We start from the raw sequence: 19,373 nt of genomic DNA, 5'->3' as shown, positions 1-19,373 counted from the left end.
CGGGGAGGCGTCACCTAAAGAAAACAATCCCATATTAAATCAGTGTATAAGTGTTAAATAATAAATTGATGATCCAACTAAAGTTTGGGATTTGAAAAATCAACACATATAGACGCGTACGGGTTTGGTTGCAATTGGGAAGAAGCAGTAGAGATAGCAGCAACAGAAGTCCAAAAAAGTAAAGAAAAGGCCATAAATATAATATTTGGGTGTCTGGAAACCACTATAAATTTCTGCCTACAATTGCAACCGCACGCCAACATTCCCAAATCTCACCCCCTCCCCTCTCCTCTCCTCCTCCGTGGAATACTAAAAACAAAACTCTTCAGAGAAATGCATACATTACCCGCGCCCCTTCTGGTTCTCCTCTATCTCTTTATCTTCTTGCTTTCACCGCTCAATGTAAGTCCATATCCATTTCTCTGTTTATTTCTCTTTACTTTACTTTGAGCTTTTAATCCCTCTGCTGCTGCTGCTGCTCCTCCTCCTCCTCCTCCTCCTCCTCCTCCTCCTCCTCCTCCTCTTCCTCTCCTCATCCCTGAGTGTATTGTGAATTGTAAATTGTAATGTATGGTTCTGGAAACAGGTTCCCGCGGCCGCCGACGAGGACAACCCCTTCACCCCAAAAGCTTTTCTGAATCGTTATTGGAACAAGGAGGTGCGGAATGATTTGCCAAAACCCACTTTTCTCTTCTCCAAGGTCTCTCCCTTGACGGCAGTGCAGTCGGCGGCCTTCGCCAAACTTGCAGCTCAAAATGCTCTCTCCTCCCGACTCCCCGAGTTCTGCTCCGCCGCTAACTTGCTTTGCTTTCCTGATTTATCCCCCTCTTTGGCCAAGCACGACAGCACCTCCAACTTTGCCGTGTATTCCAATAAGAACTTCACCACTTACGGCACCCAAAGATCTGGTGGAATCGACTCCTTCAAAAACTATTCCAATGGTGACAATGTGGTCGTCGATTCCTTCAGGCGCTACAGCCACGAGGCCCTGGGCCACACCGATCAATTTTCCACCTATGGCACTGATACCAACGTCCCCGACCAGAGCTTTAACACTTATGCCTCCAAAGCCGTCGGAGGCAACGGCGGGTTCACAACCTACGAACAATCCGTCAATGTCCCCAATCTCCGGTTCACCACCTACTCCAGTGATGCCACTGGAAGATCTCAATCCTTCAAGAGCTACAGCGAGAACGCAAACGCCGGAGATCAGTCGTTTGTCAACTATGGGAAACGGGGAAATGGGGGTCCGAACGAGTTCACTGGCTACGGGACCAACGCAAACGTAGTAGGCTCAGGGTTTTCAAGCTACGGGGCAAACGGAAATGGTGCTAACGACACATTCACCAATTACGGCAACGAGCAGAACAACCCACAGAATAACTTCAGGAGCTATGGCGACGGTGGGAATGGAGCGATTGAAAGCTTCTCTAGTTACAGGGACCAGGCCAATGTGGGGGACGATTCATTCCAGTCCTACTCCAAAAACTCCAACTCTGCCAAGGTTAATTTCGCAAATTATGGGAAATCCTTCAACGAGGGTACGGACAAATTTAGTGGCTATGGTCAGAATGGGAATGGGCAAAGCGTGGGGTTCAAGACGTATGGGGTGAATACGACGTTCAAGGATTACGCAAAACAGGGAATTAGCTTTGCCAAGTACAGCAATGTGAGCTCTGGGGGCGCGAAAATGTCGGTGAGCGAAAGTTTGGCGAAGAGGTGGGTAGAGCCCGGGAAGTTCTTCCGGGAGTCGATGTTGAGGAAGGGGACGGTGATGGCGATGCCGGACATCAGAGATAAAATGCCGAAGAGGTCTTTCTTGCCCCGATCTATTCTGTCCAAGCTACCCTTCTCGAGTTCGAAGCTGGAGGTGATGAAGCAGATATTCCACGCAGGGGATAACTCGTCGATGGAGACTATGATGACGGAGACGCTTAGGGACTGCGAGAGGACGCCCAGCGCCGGGGAGACGAAGCGGTGCGTGGGTTCGGTGGAGGATATGATAGACTTCGCGACGTCGGTGCTGGGGCGGAACGTGGTGGTCCGGACGACGGAGAACACGAAGGGGTCGAAGGGGAACATAATGATTGGGGCAGTGAAAGGGATTGAGGGAGGGAAGGTGACGGAGTCGGTGTCTTGCCACCAGAGCCTGTTCCCTTACCTCCTCTACTACTGCCACTCCGTGCCCAAAGTTCGGGTGTACGAGGCGGAGTTGCTGGATCCAACCTCTAAAGCCACCATCAACCACGGAGTTGCCATCTGTCACCTGGACACCTCGGCCTGGAGTCCCGCTCACGGGGCCTTCATAGCTCTCGGATCCGCCCCCGGTCGGGTGGAGGTGTGCCACTGGATCTTCGAGAATGACATGACGTGGAGTGTGGCGGACTGATCGGTCGCCGCACCGGGGACGAAAGGTGAATTATAAGTGGAAGCTCTCTCACTTTCCAATTGAATGCAAAATAGAGAAAATATTTTCTGTCGAAGTCTTTTTTTTTTTCGTTTTGGCTTACCTTCAACAGTTGTACGTTTACCCGCACTAATTTGGGAATTGGTTATTTGGAAAAAGGGTAAATGTAATTAATTGTAAGTGATTTAAATTAATTTTGTGGAAGAAATGGAAGCGAACTCAAATTGTGAAGAGAAGAGATGAGGTGGTCCTGTGTCCATATCTTTGTTGTGTTGCGAGGGGGATCTGCCATCAGACAGCTCACACACACTTTGCCCGTTGGGACTCTTTTTGAAACTTGTCTTCTCCTTTTTCGTTTTCTTTTTCTTTTTCATTTTTTTTATAGCTAATCATTTATTATCTGTACTGTTGACTCACAGAATTTCGTATACCGGATATGCTCTTCCCTCTCTTCTCCACCACCGCCAACACTTTTTGTGCACCACCGCCAACACTTTTTGTGCACCACCGCCAACACTTTTTGTGCCTTGCCTGCACTTGCTTACCATTAATAATAAGTCACTATTTTTTTTTTTCTTTTACCTAAAACTATGTGAAAGTGAAGCAAAAGGGAATTTTGGAGTCTCAATTTTCATTTTTGTGATAAAAATTGGGACTACTTTGCCAAGTGAATGATAAGATTTAGAGATGTGTTTGTGGATGTGTTTTGGGGATGGTGAGGATAAAGAAGACAAGGAGGATGGCGTTGGCTTCTATTTTGCGCTTGGGAATCTAAACATGTAGGCATCTTGTCACATGCGCCCACCCAACTATTTTTTCTTGCTCCTCTTTTCATTTGTAACATTTTTACCAACTATTATTTATTTTTCTTTCCGTGTGCTACTTGTTGAAGTCTCGTCAACATTTGAGTGGACGGCTTATAATAAAAAGGAGTTGGACTGCGACATATACATATTCATAATTATGGAATTTTGTTTATAGCGGCCTGTCCATTTACAAATTAAATTTAGACATGATTATACTTTCGTTTTTGAAGATGGACCCAACTATTATATCTTTCCCTTAAACTTTCTTTTGAAGTTACAGATTGAAACAAAAAATAAAATAATAATAATTTAAAAGCCCAAAGTATTTTTGAAATAAATTACTAAGGATTAAAAGTAATTTTGAAATTGCCATCTCTATCTCTCCCAACTCTCAAATTGGTATAGCTCAGTGCACCTTTAGTTCCCCAAAAAGAGTGTAGATTTAAATTGAATAGCCTAATTTCGAATTAGTCAACAATTTTGAGGGCAAGCAGACGCAGGCCCAGTTTGGAACAGCCCAAGGAAACTCCATAGGCTTAGTTTTCGTCCCAGAGGTCTATCAGATCGCTCCTCTTCCACTTCTTACTTCCAAGTTCTCGCTTCACACAGCCAGCCAAACAAATATGGCGGCTTGCTCTACCTGGAAAACCCTACGAATTTCCTCCTCTTCCGCAAGAACCCTCCTTCAACGTTCCTCCTCCTCCCCCTCTGCGTCTCATCTTGTGTCCAAACCTACGATGTCTGCGCCACTTCCTTCTGCAAAGCCGTCCGCATCTTCCCGCTTCTCTGTTCCGAAGCTTACCAACTTCAGGTATGTTTTTGGTTGTTTTGCTTTACTTATGGTATTCGCTCCTTTTCGATTTGGAGTTATGTTGGAAATATATAATTCAGTAATGTAATGCCGTTTTCTTCGGCTCCAAGATTTGGTATTTCTCAATTTCAATGGCCACAACCATTTCCATTTCCTTTTTTTTTTTTTTTTTTTAATTTAAAAAAACTAGTTTCTTGGATTTAATCCATGTTATCAGTTTCTATTTCCCTAAAGAGGTGATCGTTTCTCTTTTCTAAAATCTAAGTAGTTGCCCCTGTTCTTTAAGTACATTTACTGGGTTAGCTCGTCTATTTTTACCCATCCACGATCGAATTTTTGCGATTCTATACATTTCTATACTTACTGAAGATAATCATCATGAAGACTCAAGAGTTTTTATGCTAAATGCTGCTGCTCCTTTAGGCTTCCAGTGGAGTTGTCAAGCGTGCAGTCTCTAATGCCATTGCACAGTGCTACTGCTTCTGCCTTGTTTACTTCCCTGCTTTCTTTGCATAACAACAGTTGGGGTTGTCTATCTGAAGGTAACCTTTCTACCTTACTTCCTTGCGTCAATGTTAAATTACGCTATTAGAACATGCGATAAATTTATAGAATTGCCTTGCAATTGTGTTGACCTTTAATTTCTGAGTTTCTATATTAAATTACGCTATTAGAAGACTAATTGTTTGGTTAGAGTTAATTTAAGAACTTAGATTGTTTTTGCTAATTTTCCGTGAGTTTGAATTTTTGTTTGTTAACGAGGTTCAATACATATACTGTAGATTTGAAATGCTAATTAGATGCCTGTGCAAGAATTTTTAATTCAATGTCTTCTGCCTCAGTACATCATTTTAAGTTATCACGAATTCCAGAAAACATACTAATCACAAACATTGATTTAACTCCATGAGTTGTTAAAGTTTCAAGTTTCTACTGATTCCTTAAAATATACTCATGATAAATAGTGATTTTATAACCCCATGAGTTGGCCAGTTTTCTACAATATCTAGATTGTATGGTTTTACATGGAGTATTTTCTTTCAAAGTGATAATGAACACAACCATTGATATAGCAAAAATTTATGGTAAACTTTGCTTTACAACAAAAAGCATCCCGTGAGGTAGGGAGAATTTGAGAGGATTAGGTTAATTCTTTCTACTATCCCTTTTGTGTATTATTACTCCCTATAAAGAGGAGTTCCCCTCATGTATTTCACATCTAGATCATAATAAAGTTTCTTGTTGATTGATTCTTGGAGATTTCTCCTCTAGTCACTCTTAGGTTACATCACCCTGATTTCAGTTAATTCTAGAAATAGAATAATTATGAAAAGAATTAGATAAATACATGATACAAGTGGCTCTTTTGCAAGTATATGATGCTGAGTTTTAATATAATGATTAATTCAGGAATTGTCTTTCTTGAGAATTGGGGTTTTAAGCCTACTTGAAGACTGTTAATACTGATGTGAATCTTTATCTAGAAACCAAATTGTGGGAATAAAAACTTACGAAATTGTGAGAGTCAAATAATCTCTCTAAAAGGTTCCTAGATTTCTTGATTCTAAAATCCTTCAGTGATGTTCTTAAACTCCGATGGGGTTGTCTCTCGCTGTCTAGTTTTCTGGTCCTAAATTAATGAATTCATGGCCAGTAGATAAGGCCATGAAATACCTACAAATATAAATAGAAATCCAAGTTTATTTCATCGAATTAGAAAGTAATCTGACCATAATACTCGATTGTGGTGGAACTTCACGTTTGAAGCACCTAGGTTCTAAGCTTTTCGGGCGAGGTTTTGGACGGTTTAGTGGCTAGGTGCTGAAATTATTCTTAGGATGATAACTAAATGCGTAAGTGCACTCGAAATATTGAAAGAAAGAACACCCAACATTCAAGGATTACCCCACAGCGACATTTCCAAATAATTTCTTGAAAGATCTTTCAGCTTTTCATTCCTACTTTCATGCCTCTGCTTTCTCCATCCCCAAATAATGTTCTTTTTACTTCTCAACATGTAATTTCTGGAGGGAAAAAACAATTTCATTTTTTTACTTCAAAAATGAGTCATCTCTGAAAACACACTCGATGAGAAGCCAAAAATGTAAATTAATGAACAGTTATTAAACCTATTTGACTGAATATGTGTTTAAGAAATAGAAATGTTATGATTGTGTTCCTGTAGGTGTAAGTGGCTTCAAGTTCTACTCTTTATTTTTCTTCATATTTTGTGTCACACAGGATTTGCTACACCGCTATAACATGGCCGGTACCTTCAGTTTCGCTACCAGACGTGGAATTTGTGGGAAGCAGATTTGGTTATATTGTATGTTTTTTGGTTACAAATTGAGTTGGATGTTCCTACTTCAGTATGTGATTCTCTCACTTTTCCCTAGTTTACAAACCATTATAGAGATGATAGGTGACAGGATATCCCTATATGCTTTTGCTGGTAAAAAGTTTTGCAGAGAAAGTAGGATATTGAGATCTCAGCAATGTCATAGAATAATTGGGAACTGTGTTCTATTGTTATATTTTTATCTGCACAATTATCTTAAGCTAAGCCAAACATGACTAGTTTCCATCCGAGTCCTTGTCACTCAGTTTGATAATCCTGCCACATTCGGTCAGGTATAGATGTTGCAAAATGCATGGTGATATTGTTCTTGTAAGTTTTGGACCATCAATTTAGCTATGAGTTTGGCTCATTTTTTAACTTCTTCTCTGTTCACTTGGGATTTTCGTACCCAATCTAACCTCGTTTTCTTTGGTCGTGAATTGAGTTTTATTTAGATAAAGCGTTTATCAGTCCATTCCTCACTTTCTCGGCTCCTATTTCGGGTCAAAAACAGACAAAAGCATCATCAACGAACCCAGGGTATGTTTAGTATCTGATCCATTTCTAAATTTATGTTTTCCAAAACAATATTGGTGGGACTAAATCTGAATATATTTTCTGAAAATGTGAGTTTATTAGTGTAAATTTTGAAAGCAATCCTTTCGGCTTCTTTTTTATTCAAGAACTTTTAAATCAAAGGAATTAACATCTATTTATATAACATTTTGGATAAACTAAGTGATAGGAGTATAATTAGATTAGTCAGAGATCTAGAAACAGTATTTGGAACTTTGTTTTAAATTGAGTCAACAACAGGACTATAATTAGATTATTCGAAGATCTATAAACAAGATTTGAAACTGGATGACTCATTACTTAGAAATGACAAAGATGACCCTCGGATATAACTCAGAAATGACAATGCAATCTGCCACTTAAAACTTAGAAATGACAAATACGACCCTACGACCCTCCGATATCTAAGGGTGAAAGTCTCAACTCTTTAACTTGAAAGAAAGCTTTCAATCCTAAGAAATCTGCCTTTTACCTATTAATTTAATAAAAATTCTGTCTTTCACCTACTAATTTCTAATTTGTGAGTGAGAAATCTGTCTTTTACCAGCTAGTCTTTCTTCCTACTCTTCAAATGTCTATACCCACTAAATTTACTGTCTTTTTATTGCCATTGCAGCTGTCTTTTTATTGCCATTGCCAGCTAGATTGTGAAACAAATTTACAAAATAGAAGGAATATAAGAAATTAAAGAAATTATCGCCCAAATAATTAACAAAAAAGTGTTCCTTATTAAAAAAAAAAAAAAAAAAAAAAAGATGAGAAGAATAACAAAAACCAAAAGAAAAGGAAAAAAGAAAAAAAAGGGAAAGGTTCTGAAAATTATTCGAAATTATAATGAGGTGGGTGGGTCCATGTGACCGTTGTGTAACGTTACAAAGTCCGAAATTCAAAAAAGTTGGGCCTTTTTCCTGTGATTGCCTTCCGTTGGCAACGACCACTACCCCCATTTCTTGTCAATGAAAGCAACTGGGAGAAGCCGGAAACATTGAATTGTAACTAAGACGGAAGTAAAAGAATCTGGGAAAGCAAGTGGTTGGTTGTTTCTTGTAGTTCTTTGAAGTTGGAGAATGGCGAGTCTAGCACCGGGAGTTCTGGTGAAGCTTCTTGATGGAATGCATTCGGGGATGAAACCCACGAGCGATCACCGGAGCTCGCTGTTGCAGGTGACGGACATTGTGCCGGCGGATCTAGACGAGAAAAACCTGTGGCCGAAGCATGGCTTCTATATCAAGGTGTCGGATTCTTCGCACTCAATCTACGTGAGTCTGCCTTCGGATCAAGACGATTTCGTTCTGAGCAACAAAATGCAGCTAGGTCAATTCATTTACGTGGATAAATTGGAACCCGGGTCGCCCGTCCCAGTGGTGAAGGGCGCGAAACCACTCCCCGGGAGACATCCTCTGGTGGGAACGCCAGAACCGCTAATGGGTTTAAGGGAGAAAGGGGAGAAATGTGATGAAAAGTCAAAGGCGGCAAAGACAAATGTGTCAGGTCCGAGGCGGGGTTCTTGGGGAACCGGAAAAGGGCTGAGCTTGGGAGATGGGTATTCTTCTTCACCCATGATTCTGAAACCCATTCCGCTGGACTTTGAGCAGTGTACGCCCGTGAAGGAGCGTGCAGCTCCCAGCTCCCTGATGATGTCTCCCATGGTGAGGGGCAAGAACGGAATCCGGTCTTCCTTTGGTGGTGGGCTGTTGGCTAAACTCGAAAGCCCTGTTCCTGCTTCTTCACTGCTTAGGAAAAGCTGTGCTGTTCCCTGTGGATCGATGTCCAAATTCCCTAGAAGCAAGAGCGTGTGCGAGCGAGAACCAAGGATTTCACCACCAACTCCCTTCAACTCAGCTGTAGGTACAATACATTGTTGAACTCTGAAGTTGTCTTTTTGGCCTTGAAACATGTTTTTTTGTTTTTGTCATTTTATTGTTTGGACCTCGTTGTTACAGCGAGGAAGAGCGCGACTCCACCCCCAAGGTTGCGAAATCAAAGGACCCCAGCTGCTTCTGCTTCCTCCCCAATGATGAAGAGTTCTGAGTCTGATGATAGCGCCACCACTCTTCCCATGAACTTACCTGGAAAACTCAGTATATTAGGGAAGGAAGCTGTGCAGCAGAGAGATACAGCGCAGAAGAATGCCCTCCAAGCCTTAAGAGGTGCTACTGCTACGGAAGCTTTAGTTAGATCCCTCAGGTACAGCTATACAGCTTAGTGTTAGATGTGTGTGTCAGTTTCGTTTTTCATCACTCACTCTTGCTCTAAGATGGATATTTTGTTGTATGTAATCGTAGGATGCTTTCTAGGTTGAGTAAATCGGCTAGAGCCGACGCTCCTGCCAACTGTTTCGACAAATTTCTTGAATTCCACCAGCAAATGATGCAGGCAGTGAGTGATATGGTGTCCATTCAAGCCGCTACTGAACTGGCTCAGAACCAGACTTCCAAAAAGCAGCAACAACAGCAGGAACAAGAATCTCCCTCCATACTAAGCGAGATCACACCCAACTCCAATAATCCAGAATCAAGTTTATCCCAAAGGAGTGGGTTGTACAAATCGGTGGCAGCTTGCCCGGAGAGGAGCGAGCAGAAGAAGAGCAACTTTGGGAAGCAGAAAGCAGCAGCATTTGTTGGGAAATTAGGCTTGGGAAGTAGTCGTAGTAGTAGTAGTAGTAGTGGGGAGAATGATGAAAATGAGAAGCCGCCAATGGCAATGGCAATGGCAATGACATCATGGTGTAGGTTGGGCGACACAATCAAACTGGCGAAGCAGATTGAAAGGGAAGCTGGAAAGTGGTTTATGGAGTTCATAGAGAAAGCATTGGAAGCGGGTATGAAGAAGAGCAAGGGAGCGGGAGACGAGGATGTCAGCAAAGTTCCTCAGTCTCTATTACTCAAGCTCATCAACTGGATGGAGGTACAGTGTTGTAACAATAACAAGACGACGGGGGCGGCAGTAGTTCTCCATCCCAGAGCCTCACAAATTGCTCGCAAATTAAGAATCAAGATCAAGAACCCTTGACTATTATTATTATTCTCAATTTCTCTTTGCTTTGCTTGCAGCAACATGAATTCAATTCTTCACTCATTCTCCCCAATAATACTTGTCATTATCTAAATAGATTAAACAGATTTTCGGAATAAGTGAAAAGTCTGTGATATAGGTACCCTAATACCTCCTCTTCCCCCACTCAAAATACCCTAATACCTCCATCTCTGCATAATCAATAGTTTAGCCCTTACTAAAACAATTCATAAAAATTCTTTTATTTTGTATATATGGGTAATATTTGTTTAATAAAAGAATATTAATTAACAATATAAAAAATAGGATATGAATGATAATAATATAAAAACACTACTGAGAAACGCAGGTTCTTGAAGAGTCGAAGACCAACACTCGTTTATTCAGAGCCTCGATCTAGTTAATTTAGCTGTTTCCGTACCTAAAAAAGGGGGAAAACCCCCCAAGGGCTCTCAAATACGGTGGAAACTGAAACTAGAGCGCGAAGAAGAAGATAGGTTGCGTTTGGATGAGACGCCTGTTCTTCCCCAAGCCTTCCATGGCCTCCTCCATCCTTGCCCCATCCCACTTTTATTCCCTTTCTATCCCTTCCGCACGTCTATGTCCTCCGTTGCACCTAATTTCTTTCCTTTCTTCTGCTGGTCGCCGCTTTACGACTGCCTCTTCCGCATCACCTACGCCGTTATTTGCTCTTGACGATTCTTCACCTGATTTCTGTCAGTTCTTGAGTATCTATGCCTGTTTTCTTACATTCTTTTATTTGTTTATTCGACTACTTATCCTTCGATTCTGTCATTTTGTTGCCATTTACATTCGGATGATACTTTTGCGGTCTCTTTTCTTATAGCTATGCCTGAGAAAAAGGAAATCCTGCACACCGATTCCAAGATGCTTCTAAAGGGTCTGTCTTACACTGAACTTGAGGCAAGTCCCTGCTAAACTCTCTCTCTTTCTCGTTTGCGCTTATTCGTCTCTCCTTCTTGCGCGCTTATTGAAGAAGACCCTTTGCTCGGATACGCGCATCCTAATTTTTGTTTTTACCCGAACATATACGCTGATAGAAATGGGTTAAAGCTCGAGGATACAGACCTGGTCAAGCTTTAATGCTGTGGAAACGTCTTTATGGGGATAACGTTTGGGCTCATTCCGGCGATGAATTAGAAGGTCTTCTTGCTTTCTCAATTTATTTCGAATACCAGCCTTTCTTTACATTTTAAGGCTTTCATTGATAGCAGAATTTTTCCATCATCTGCTTTTCTCTTGTTGTAACTTGCAACTTATCTACTCAATCCAATTAATTTCTCCGTGCTGTCAAATCTTAGGTTTGAACAAAGATTTTAAGAAAATGTTGATTGAAAAAGCTGAATTCAGGGCGCTATCTTTGAGGGAAATTCTCCCTTCATCTGATGGAACGAGGAAGGTGTGTATAGTTACATTCTAGCAAGTGCTATATTATAATTATTCAATTTTCTTTACTTCTGGTTTCTTTGTGGGTTCTGGCTCCAGTGTACAAAATATCATTATACTTGGCTTTAGTTCTTTGCATTTGTGCTCCCAAGATTCGTCTGATTAATTGCAAAGCTCACAGGATATTACAGATTTTGTTCAATCTGGAAGATGGATTGATAATAGAAACTGTTGTTATACCTTGCGATAGAGGCAGGACTACTGTTTGCGTTTCAAGTCAAGTGGGCTGTGCTATGAACTGTCAATTCTGCTACACTGGCAGGCAAGCTTCAATTCTTCAATTTGATTAGATGCTATGCTTTCCACATGATCTTAGTTGTAGTAAACAAGAATTTTCAGATTGTTAGTTTTCAATTCATTTTTCAGGATGGGCCTGAAGAGACATCTGACTGCTGCTGAGATAGTAGAACAGGCAGTTTTTGCGAGGCGTTTGCTTACTTGTGAAGTAGGGTTAATTACTAATGTTGTGTTTATGGTATGTTTAAGATCTGAAACTATCTAACATACAAGATGGAAAATGAAATATATGGAAAAATGATCTTTTTTTGGAATTTTGCTAATTCTTTCAACGTGGCTGATCTACCCTATGTCCAGTTTGTGGTTTATTTACCAACCAAGATTTCGCTATGGGTGCAAATTAGTAGATTTTTAAATCCGAAAGGAGAGAATATGGTTGGTAGTAACACCTTATCAGAGGGGTGGTCCTAGTTGGTTTGGCACTCTTACAGGAATAATTCTACCTTCTTTCAATCTGTGCCTGCAACATTTTTTCATTTAATCATTGTAGACTATTCCAAGCCACAAGTCCTTTATGCATTTAGCTGGAACAAAATTTGCAGGCATTTCTAGCATTCTTAGTTTTCTTTCCTGATAAGATTTTTATTGTTTCTTTGTTTTATGTCATATTGAAGATTTATGCTTGGTTTTTTAGGTCTTACTGAATACCTCTTCTTTATCATTATTTTCATTATTAAAACCTGACATTTATAATGGTTGTCTCAGTGAGAACCATCATCTTTTTCCATGTTTTGATCAGAAAAACTGAAATTGAATGTTATTAGGGAATGGGAGAGCCGCTTCACAACATTGACAATGTCATTAAAGCAGCAAATATAATGGTTGATGAACAAGGCCTTCATTTCAGTCCTCGCAAGGTCACTGTTTCAACCAGTGGACTTGTTCCCCAGCTCAAACGTTTCCTTCATGATTGTAACTGCGCTTTAGCCGTTAGTTTGAATGCAACTACTGATGAGGTACATGCTTAACGGTTGACATTACTCTAATGTGCGAAATAAAAAAAATATGAAGAATTCCCTTCTCTCACGTGGCAAAATAAACGTTGCAGGTTAGAAATTGGATCATGCCAATTAACCGGAAGTATAAGTTAGGCTTGCTTCTTCAGACTTTACGTGAGGAACTTCGCTGCAAACACAATTACAAGGTTCTTTTTGAATATGTGATGCTTGCTGGGGTTAATGACAGGTTATTACAGCTTCTATGTTTTGGACTTATTTATTGTTTAAACCGGAGCTGTAGATGATGAGTTCATTTTATCAAGTTTATCTTTACAATCATTCTAATCTTTTGTTTTTTGTATTAATCGGTTGTATTGTAACATGCAGCATTGAAGATGCGAAGAGGATTGTTGATCTTGTCCAGGGTATTCCATGCAAGATTAACCTTATTTCATTTAATCCACATTGTGGATCTCAATTTAGACCTACCTGCAAGGAGAAGATGATCGAGTTTCGGAATGTTTTGGCTGCAGCCGGGTTGACTGTTCTCTTGCGACTAAGCAGAGGTGATGACCAGATGGCTGCCTGTGGTCAGTTAGGCAAACCCGGTACAATTCAAGCTCCTTTACTCCGTGTACCGGATCAATTCCAAATGGCAATGAAATTGGCTCCCTAGACCCTACTTTGTTCATTCGATAAGGTGTAGAAACATTCACCCCCAGATTGAGAAAGTCATCCCTCACATCTTATCCCAAATTTTATGTCATTCTTCAGTTTCGCTTGTCAACTTGTACCTTATTTTTGGGATAAATTTTGAATTTGGTATTTATAACCAGTGATATGGGCGTGGTGAGTTTGACACTAATTTGCAATGTACTTGAACTTAACGACGATGTAGAAGTTGAAAACGTAGGTACTTTTCCAGTGTCTGATACATTGGGCAGAAAAACAATACTTGCTTTATAAACAAATTTGAAAGGAGAAACGACGAGGGTGAAACAATCCCGGTTTTGAGATTACACGAATAGAAAATATCACTAGATGATCCAAAACCAAGACAGAACAGAACCGGCCGCCAAACCGGTGACCAAGAACAGAACCATGACAACTCCTGCGGTTTCTGCGTGTTGCAACTGGACAATCTTTGGAGCCAACATCATGAGAACACTTGTCAAATAGCCATTAGTAAGACCCATCAGGCAAGTCAGCATCGTCACTGGAATCTCAGTTCTGAAGACTAGAGGACCGTGAAGACACGCAAAGAAGAGTGGAAAGAACAAGAGTCTCACGGCACATCCACCAATAACAATCTTGGGATTTTGAATAACATAAACTGCAGTGAGGGACTTGCCCACAAGATCGAACACGTTGTAGCCAGTAATAAGGAGAATCGGGTACCAGTCTTTGAGAATGGAAGAATGAACATCCTCAGTAATGTATCCTGGAAATATTGACAAAGTTACTATGTAGATAAGGAGAATCCCAAAGCCGTACCACTTGACCCTCTCTACTATCTGCCACAGCGTTGATCTCCATACCATCCCAGTCAGAGGCCCTTTTTCCTCTTCCTCCATGTTTGTAGCTTCTGCCTTCAAGTCCTTGTAATACTTCACCACAGGTAGCTTTTCAACCACATTGTACAATATTGTACATATAACCATCACTACAATGGAAACGGCGAAGTAAAGCTTTGCACTTTCTCTCAGCCCACTCGCATCTTGTGGGTATATTGATTTGGTTAGAATCCTCAAGAAAGAAACAAGGACCCCTGCACTCAAGTCAGCCAGCGGTTTAGTACAACCTCCATTAGTTGAGCTAACAGAAAAACAATTGCCTTATAAGATTCTTTGTTTACTAGCCCATCTTGACAGACAAAACAATTGATTTCATGTCATGGATCACAAGAAAGGGTAAGCAAGATATATAATTAGGCAACTTTGATAACAGATAGAGATTCTTGTTACCATAAAAAGAACTAAAACTTCCGGCCACATACGAAATCAAGACCCAGGAGAAGGCATCCAATGGAAGATGATGATTCAAGTAGACTTCTTTGTCTACTAACCTCTCTAAACCTAAACTCTTGAGCAGTTCATCTCATATTCATAGGTCATAACAAAAAGGCAAACGAGATATGTGAATCAAATAGTACACAAGAAAAATGCACCACAACTTTCCAAGTTACAAATTTGTAACAAGTGGTCCAAACAATTAGCCTTATGTTTGCTACAAAGATCAGATACAAAATAATAACTAAAGAATGAAGGTAGAAAGTCTAAAACCACATTTATTTATTTATTTTTAAGAAAAAAGCCTCATGAATCGGAAAGTCATGTAGGTTCAACATCCAAAATCTGAATAATAAGAGCAAGCAATTTTAATCTCGACAAACAGCAATTGACATCTTACAATTACCAAAAGAAATCAATACCGGAACCGGCGGTGCCAGCCACAACAGCCTGCATGTACCTCTCCGGCAGCTCACCAGCAGAGCCAATCACCCCACCCTGCACGACGGCATCAGCAGCTCCACACAAGACCACCGATCCGATGGTCACATAGAACCCCTCGTACAACCCGACCCGGCCCTGAATGTAAACCACGTCCATAACTGGAACCACAAGCAGGGTCAGCACAAAAAGGACCAAACCCAGGTTGATCCTTAAATGTGCGTTAGACTTGTGGGAATACAAGATAATGAAGACGAGGCAAATGAAGGAAACCCCCATGTAAACAACAGCAAAGATGCGATCGACGCTTGCATCTGGGTAGAGATAGGAGAAGTAGTCAATAGCCGTGACAAAAGCGTTCCACGGAAGGAGGTAACCAAAGCCCAAGGTAAAGTAGATTATATAGGCCAAATGGAATGAATCTTTGGGAACCTTATTGGGTGTCGCAGCGACGGATGTAGTCTCCAGAAGAGAGGTCGATTCCGAATCTCCATCGGCGAGACCCATCGGAGATTCAAACAGTCCGGATCTAGGTAGGGTGAGTTAACGTGGGCGATACTGCAGAATAACTATGAATTGCGAAGTACAGCAATCTGGATAATTTGGGTCAACCTAACAAGATTAGGAATCTAGAACTAAAAAGAGGAGTGATCGGCGCGCTTTAGCTTTTGCCTTTGGCTTTGCATTTGCATTTGGGGAGTGGGGACTCGGCTCGGAGTCCTCAGCCGTGCAGGTATCGAACACCCACCACCCAATTATATTTACGATTCTTATCCTGCCGTGACTCGTCACATTCCATTACCTCCTGATCTCAGCCGTTCGTGTCCAATGGATGAACAGCTGAGATCCTTAGTTGAAATTAGTTTATTCCAACAAAAACTGCCGAGGGCTTACTTGCGTTCTCTTGGTTTAGGTAAATATTATTCAATTGCTCTGGCGTCCCCCAAAACCGAAGGCATAGTTGTATATTTCCGTTTCATCCGGAAGGCAGCCTTTAGGTTGCCTTAGCATAGGCAGCACCCTAACAATTCCATTGGCTACAGTTTATGAATCAATTTCTTAGAGATAAACTTCTTAGTTCAAAATCTCTGTTGTGGGAAAGAGAAAGAAAAGGAACGAATCAAGAAAGTATGATTATTATACTTATGGAATCTTGATTCTAAATTAGACATAGAAGCAGAAACAAGATTTGTGAAACAATGATTCATTCAGATTAAAACTGGCATACATTTTATTTTATTGGTGCCGATGTGAAGAAAAAGAAGGGGAAAAAGCATGCATGGGGATCCATCCATCCATCCATCCTAAAGCCAAGCAGGGTTTTCCAAAGGAGTGACAACAGCCTTCACTTGCAGGTAATTACTGAGGCTGTAAATGCCCTTTTCTCGCCCATGTCCGCTCATCTTGTACCCTCCAAAAGGAATTGCAGCATCAAATATATCAAAGCAATTGATCCACACAGAGCCGACTCTCAAAGCACGCGTCAGCCTGTTGGCTGTGTTGATGTTTTGAGTAAACACCCCTGCGGCCAGCCCATAGCGACTAGCATTTGCCCTCCTTATCACCTCCTCGATCTCTCTGCACTCACCAAAAAACTGAGTCAACCCTTATTCATCATATTCATTTGGAAGGACTCAAAATTAGAAACTAGTTTTCACTTGTATTTCAAGATTGTCTGTACAGGACCAAAAATCTCCTCCCGTGCAATTGTCATGTCATCCTAAATACACAGAATGATGATGTTAGAAGGAGAATGCTTAAAATATTATAACAAGCTAACAAAAAGATACGGACCTTGACGTTTGAGAAAACTGTTGGCTGGACATAGTAGCCCTTGGAACCGAACCTCTCTCCTCCAGCTTCAAGAGTGGCTCCTCCTTCAATTCCAGATTTTATATATCTCAAAATCTTTTTGAATTGTTCCCCATCCACCTGTGCATCATTTCAGTCACAAACATGTTGGTTGAGTTGGGTCTAAAAGAAAGAAAGAAATACTGGTAACACAACTTGCTCCCTCACCTGAGGACCTTGCTCAATTCCACCTAGGAACGGATCACCAACAACGCGGTTCACAGCCCGTTTCCTTGCTTTTTCAATAAATTCATCATATACTTTTTCATGAACAAAAGTACGAGAACCAGCACAGCAACATTGTCCCTGTAAGAGAACATAATAGTTTTAGTGGAAGATGAATCTGGTTGTGACCATACCATCAATGTTGTTTGACGAACCTGGTTGAAGAAGAGAGCGAAGTGTGCCATCTCCACAGCTTTGTCAACATCAGCATCCTCACATACAATGAAAGGGGATTTTCCTCCAAGCTCCAATGTGACTGGCTTCAGATTGCTTTTTGCAGCTAGTTCAAGTACTACTTTCCCTGTTTCGGTTGATCCAGTAAAAGCAAGCTGGGAGAGCAAGAGATGTTTTATTTTATTTTTTATTTTTTAATTTTTAGAATAGACCTTCTCAATACAACCAACTATGAGTCTTGTAATAATAACTACCTTATCAACTTCCATATGACTGGCAAGAGCAGCACCAGCGGTGGGTCCATAACCGGAAACAATATTCAGAACGCCCTCAGGTAGTCCAGCCTGCCATTCAAAGATGCAATAGCTAAGCTTGATGTAAAGTAAAAAAGAAGAGTTTTGATAATTGGGCATCTACCTCATGCAACAGCTTGGCCACATAGAGAGCAGACAAAGGTGTCTGCTCGGCTGTCTTCAGAACAATAGTATTCCCACATGCTAATGCTGGGCCAACCTTCCAAGCAAACATGAGCAGAGGAAAGTTCCATGGAATGATTTGACCTGCAACACCAATAGGTTCGTGCAAGGTCTGCACATTATACGAGCCATCAGCTGGAACAGTGAGTCCGTGAATCTTATCGGCCCATCCTGAGGTAAGTGTAGCGGATGCAGGTCTCATTAACACATTGATTGATAAGTCATGTTGTCCAAAAACTAAGCCCGAAACCTCGACAACACATACCGGCGTAGTATCGAAAGATGCGTACAAACATTGGGACTTCCAGTTTTGCTGACTGTTCGTATGTTTTGCCATTGTCCCAAGTTTCGAGTGCTGCAATTTCCTCAGCATTCTTTTCAACCAAATCAGCAAACCGCAAAATTATCTTTGATCTTTCCTGCAGACGAGTTTTGGATTAGCCTACAGTTTAATAGTGGGGAAGGAGCAGATATATGATGAGCTCACATAAGCAGTCATCCTAGGCCAAGGCCCTTCATCAAATGCCTTGCGTGCAGCAGAAACTGCAAGATCAACATCTTTGGCGTCACCTTCAGCAACATTCGCAATGACTTCCCCAGTCCTTGGATCTAATGTAGGAAAAGTTTTTCCTGAATTCACAAAAACATAGTACATTTGGATTGACTTTCTAATTACTTCAAAAGTGTTTCTAAGAAGCACTTCAAATGTGGGCTCAAATCAAATCCATGATGGACATGAGAGTGGACAAATTTCAATGATTTGAGAAACTGTACCTGAGATTGAATCCAGAAACTGTCCGTTGATTAATAGCTGGGTGTAATTCACTTTCACAGATGGAGTAATCGGGGTTTCAACAGCAGCCGAAGTGCTATATTTGCCAGTTGTTGTGCCTCCCAAAGGCCTCCTCCCTGATCAAACAGAGTTCCAATCAGTTAACAGTTAAGGATCTATAAAAAGCAGGATTAGAAGAATGATGCAAAACAACAGAGGGGCATAAAAACAACATTCAAAACTCCAACTTTTCTCTTATCATAACATGCCCACTCATCACATCCGCACACAAAGGAAGGAGATACAGCTCTACCGGATCCATTGATTCGCTTCACGGACTTGTCAAAGATGAAAATTTTCATACGCTTTATTTATTTATTTTTTTCCTTTAATCGATCGATCTCTCTGTTTGCGGATTAGAAAAACTGGAAAGATTTACCAAAAAAAGCTTAAAATTAAACATGATGACCGATTGTTTCAGTGTTTGTGTTACCTTTGGAAAGGAGAGCAGGCGAAGAAGCAAGGGAACGACATAAGAGCGAGGATAGCCTCCGACCCGCCATGACCTGACCGTGAAGAATCACCAAAAGAATCTTTCCTTTTGAAATAGTTACTCAATGAGAAAGCTCGGGGAGTGGGTGTTGAATGATTGCTTTTGCACTGTTTTTTTTTTTTTTTTTTTTGTTGCCGAATATATATATATATATATATATATAGTGTTTAGATATGATAAGCTTTAGTATTGACTCCCGACTTTACGTATTAGATCG

At 40.9% G+C, this 19,373-nt stretch overlaps 5 protein-coding genes across 7 annotated transcripts; 3 read left to right on the top strand and 2 right to left on the bottom strand.

Annotated features, from left to right (window-relative positions):
• Nucleotides 1–268: 268 nt before the first annotated feature.
• Nucleotides 269–2,643, top strand: PG1 (polygalacturonase 1). Its single transcript, XM_023690322.2, has 2 exons — nt 269–402; nt 587–2,643. Exons 1-2 carry the CDS (start codon nt 334–336, stop codon nt 2,387–2,389), a joined length of 1,872 nt encoding a protein of 623 aa, XP_023546090.1. The 5' UTR covers nt 269–333; the 3' UTR covers nt 2,390–2,643.
• Nucleotides 2,644–3,669: 1,026 nt separating this feature from the next.
• Nucleotides 3,670–13,520, top strand: LOC111805899 (Radical SAM superfamily protein). 2 transcript variants are annotated; one of them, XM_023691185.2, is made up of 10 exons: nt 3,670–4,024; nt 4,448–4,566; nt 10,801–10,877; nt 11,015–11,117; nt 11,276–11,373; nt 11,552–11,682; nt 11,787–11,895; nt 12,482–12,673; nt 12,766–12,902; nt 13,043–13,520. In XM_023691185.2, the coding sequence occupies exons 1-10, from the start codon at nt 3,837–3,839 to the stop codon at nt 13,329–13,331; spliced, it is 1,443 nt and encodes a 480-aa protein (XP_023546953.1). In that variant the 5' UTR covers nt 3,670–3,836; the 3' UTR covers nt 13,332–13,520. The 2 variants fall into 2 exon arrangements, with proteins under 2 accessions (XP_023546953.1, XP_023546952.1); XM_023691184.2 differs by lacking the exons at nt 3,670–4,024; nt 4,448–4,566 and adding an exon at nt 10,322–10,669.
• LOC111805897 (protein CORTICAL MICROTUBULE DISORDERING 4) lies at nt 7,885–9,956 on the top strand. Its single transcript, XM_023691182.2, has 3 exons — nt 7,885–8,786; nt 8,882–9,125; nt 9,224–9,956. The coding sequence occupies exons 1-3, from the start codon at nt 8,006–8,008 to the stop codon at nt 9,948–9,950; spliced, it is 1,752 nt and encodes a 583-aa protein (XP_023546950.2). The 5' UTR covers nt 7,885–8,005; the 3' UTR covers nt 9,951–9,956.
• Nucleotides 13,521–13,529: 9 nt separating the features above from the next.
• Nucleotides 13,530–15,850, bottom strand: LOC111805900 (equilibrative nucleotide transporter 1-like). Of its 2 annotated transcripts, none has more exons than XM_087128505.1 (2): nt 15,071–15,850; nt 13,530–14,470 (listed from the first exon to the last, which is right to left on the bottom strand). In XM_087128505.1, the coding sequence occupies exons 1-2, from the start codon at nt 15,610–15,612 to the stop codon at nt 13,693–13,695; spliced, it is 1,320 nt and encodes a 439-aa protein (XP_086984631.1). In that variant the 5' UTR covers nt 15,613–15,850; the 3' UTR covers nt 13,530–13,692. The 2 variants fall into 2 exon arrangements, with proteins under 2 accessions (XP_086984631.1, XP_023546954.2); XM_023691186.2 differs by having other exon boundaries at nt 13,530–14,423; nt 15,087–15,848.
• Nucleotides 15,851–16,225: 375 nt separating this feature from the next.
• On the bottom strand, nt 16,226–19,283 carry LOC111805898 (benzaldehyde dehydrogenase, mitochondrial). Its single transcript, XM_087128504.1, has 11 exons — nt 19,097–19,283; nt 18,606–18,740; nt 18,319–18,461; nt 18,097–18,250; nt 17,773–18,002; nt 17,610–17,699; nt 17,337–17,510; nt 17,125–17,262; nt 16,900–17,037; nt 16,764–16,825; nt 16,226–16,683 (listed from the first exon to the last, which is right to left on the bottom strand). The coding sequence occupies exons 1-11, from the start codon at nt 19,164–19,166 to the stop codon at nt 16,410–16,412; spliced, it is 1,608 nt and encodes a 535-aa protein (XP_086984630.1). The 5' UTR covers nt 19,167–19,283; the 3' UTR covers nt 16,226–16,409.
• Between the last annotated feature and the right edge of the window lie 90 nt (nt 19,284–19,373).

This window comes from Cucurbita pepo, chromosome 11 (genome assembly GCF_057944985.1).
Source record: "Cucurbita pepo subsp. pepo isolate OVF chromosome 11, ASM5794498v1, whole genome shotgun sequence".
Taxonomy (NCBI): Eukaryota; Viridiplantae; Streptophyta; class Magnoliopsida; order Cucurbitales; family Cucurbitaceae; genus Cucurbita; species Cucurbita pepo.
Note: the sequence above shows the minus strand (reverse complement) of the source record. Positions and strands in the feature narration are given on the sequence as shown.

Coding starts and splice junctions, on each gene's coding strand:
- LOC111805900 (XM_087128505.1), bottom strand. CDS start 15,612: ATGGGTCTCGCCGATGGAGATTCGGAATCGACCTCTCTTCTGGAGACT. Junction 14,471..15,070: donor TCCGGTATTGATTTCTTTTG/GTAATTGTAAGA, acceptor TTTTTCTGTTAG/CTCAACTAATGGAGGTTGTA.
- PG1 (XM_023690322.2), top strand. CDS start 334: ATGCATACATTACCCGCGCCCCTTCTGGTTCTCCTCTATCTCTTTATC. Junction 403..586: donor TCTTGCTTTCACCGCTCAAT/GTAAGTCCATAT, acceptor TTCTGGAAACAG/GTTCCCGCGGCCGCCGACGA.
- LOC111805898 (XM_087128504.1), bottom strand. CDS start 19,166: ATGGCGGGTCGGAGGCTATCCTCGCTCTTATGTCGTTCCCTTGCTTCT. Junction 17,511..17,609: donor GTCATATGGAAGTTGATAAG/GTAGTTATTATT, acceptor TTGCTCTCCCAG/CTTGCTTTTACTGGATCAAC. Junction 16,826..16,899: donor CAGTTTTCTCAAACGTCAAG/GTCCGTATCTTT, acceptor CTGTGTATTTAG/GATGACATGACAATTGCACG.
- LOC111805897 (XM_023691182.2), top strand. CDS start 8,006: ATGGCGAGTCTAGCACCGGGAGTTCTGGTGAAGCTTCTTGATGGAATG. Junction 8,787..8,881: donor TCCCTTCAACTCAGCTGTAG/GTACAATACATT, acceptor TCGTTGTTACAG/CGAGGAAGAGCGCGACTCCA. Junction 9,126..9,223: donor GCTTTAGTTAGATCCCTCAG/GTACAGCTATAC, acceptor ATGTAATCGTAG/GATGCTTTCTAGGTTGAGTA.
- LOC111805899 (XM_023691185.2), top strand. CDS start 3,837: ATGGCGGCTTGCTCTACCTGGAAAACCCTACGAATTTCCTCCTCTTCC. Junction 11,118..11,275: donor TTCCGGCGATGAATTAGAAG/GTCTTCTTGCTT, acceptor GTCAAATCTTAG/GTTTGAACAAAGATTTTAAG. Junction 12,674..12,765: donor TGAATGCAACTACTGATGAG/GTACATGCTTAA, acceptor TAAACGTTGCAG/GTTAGAAATTGGATCATGCC.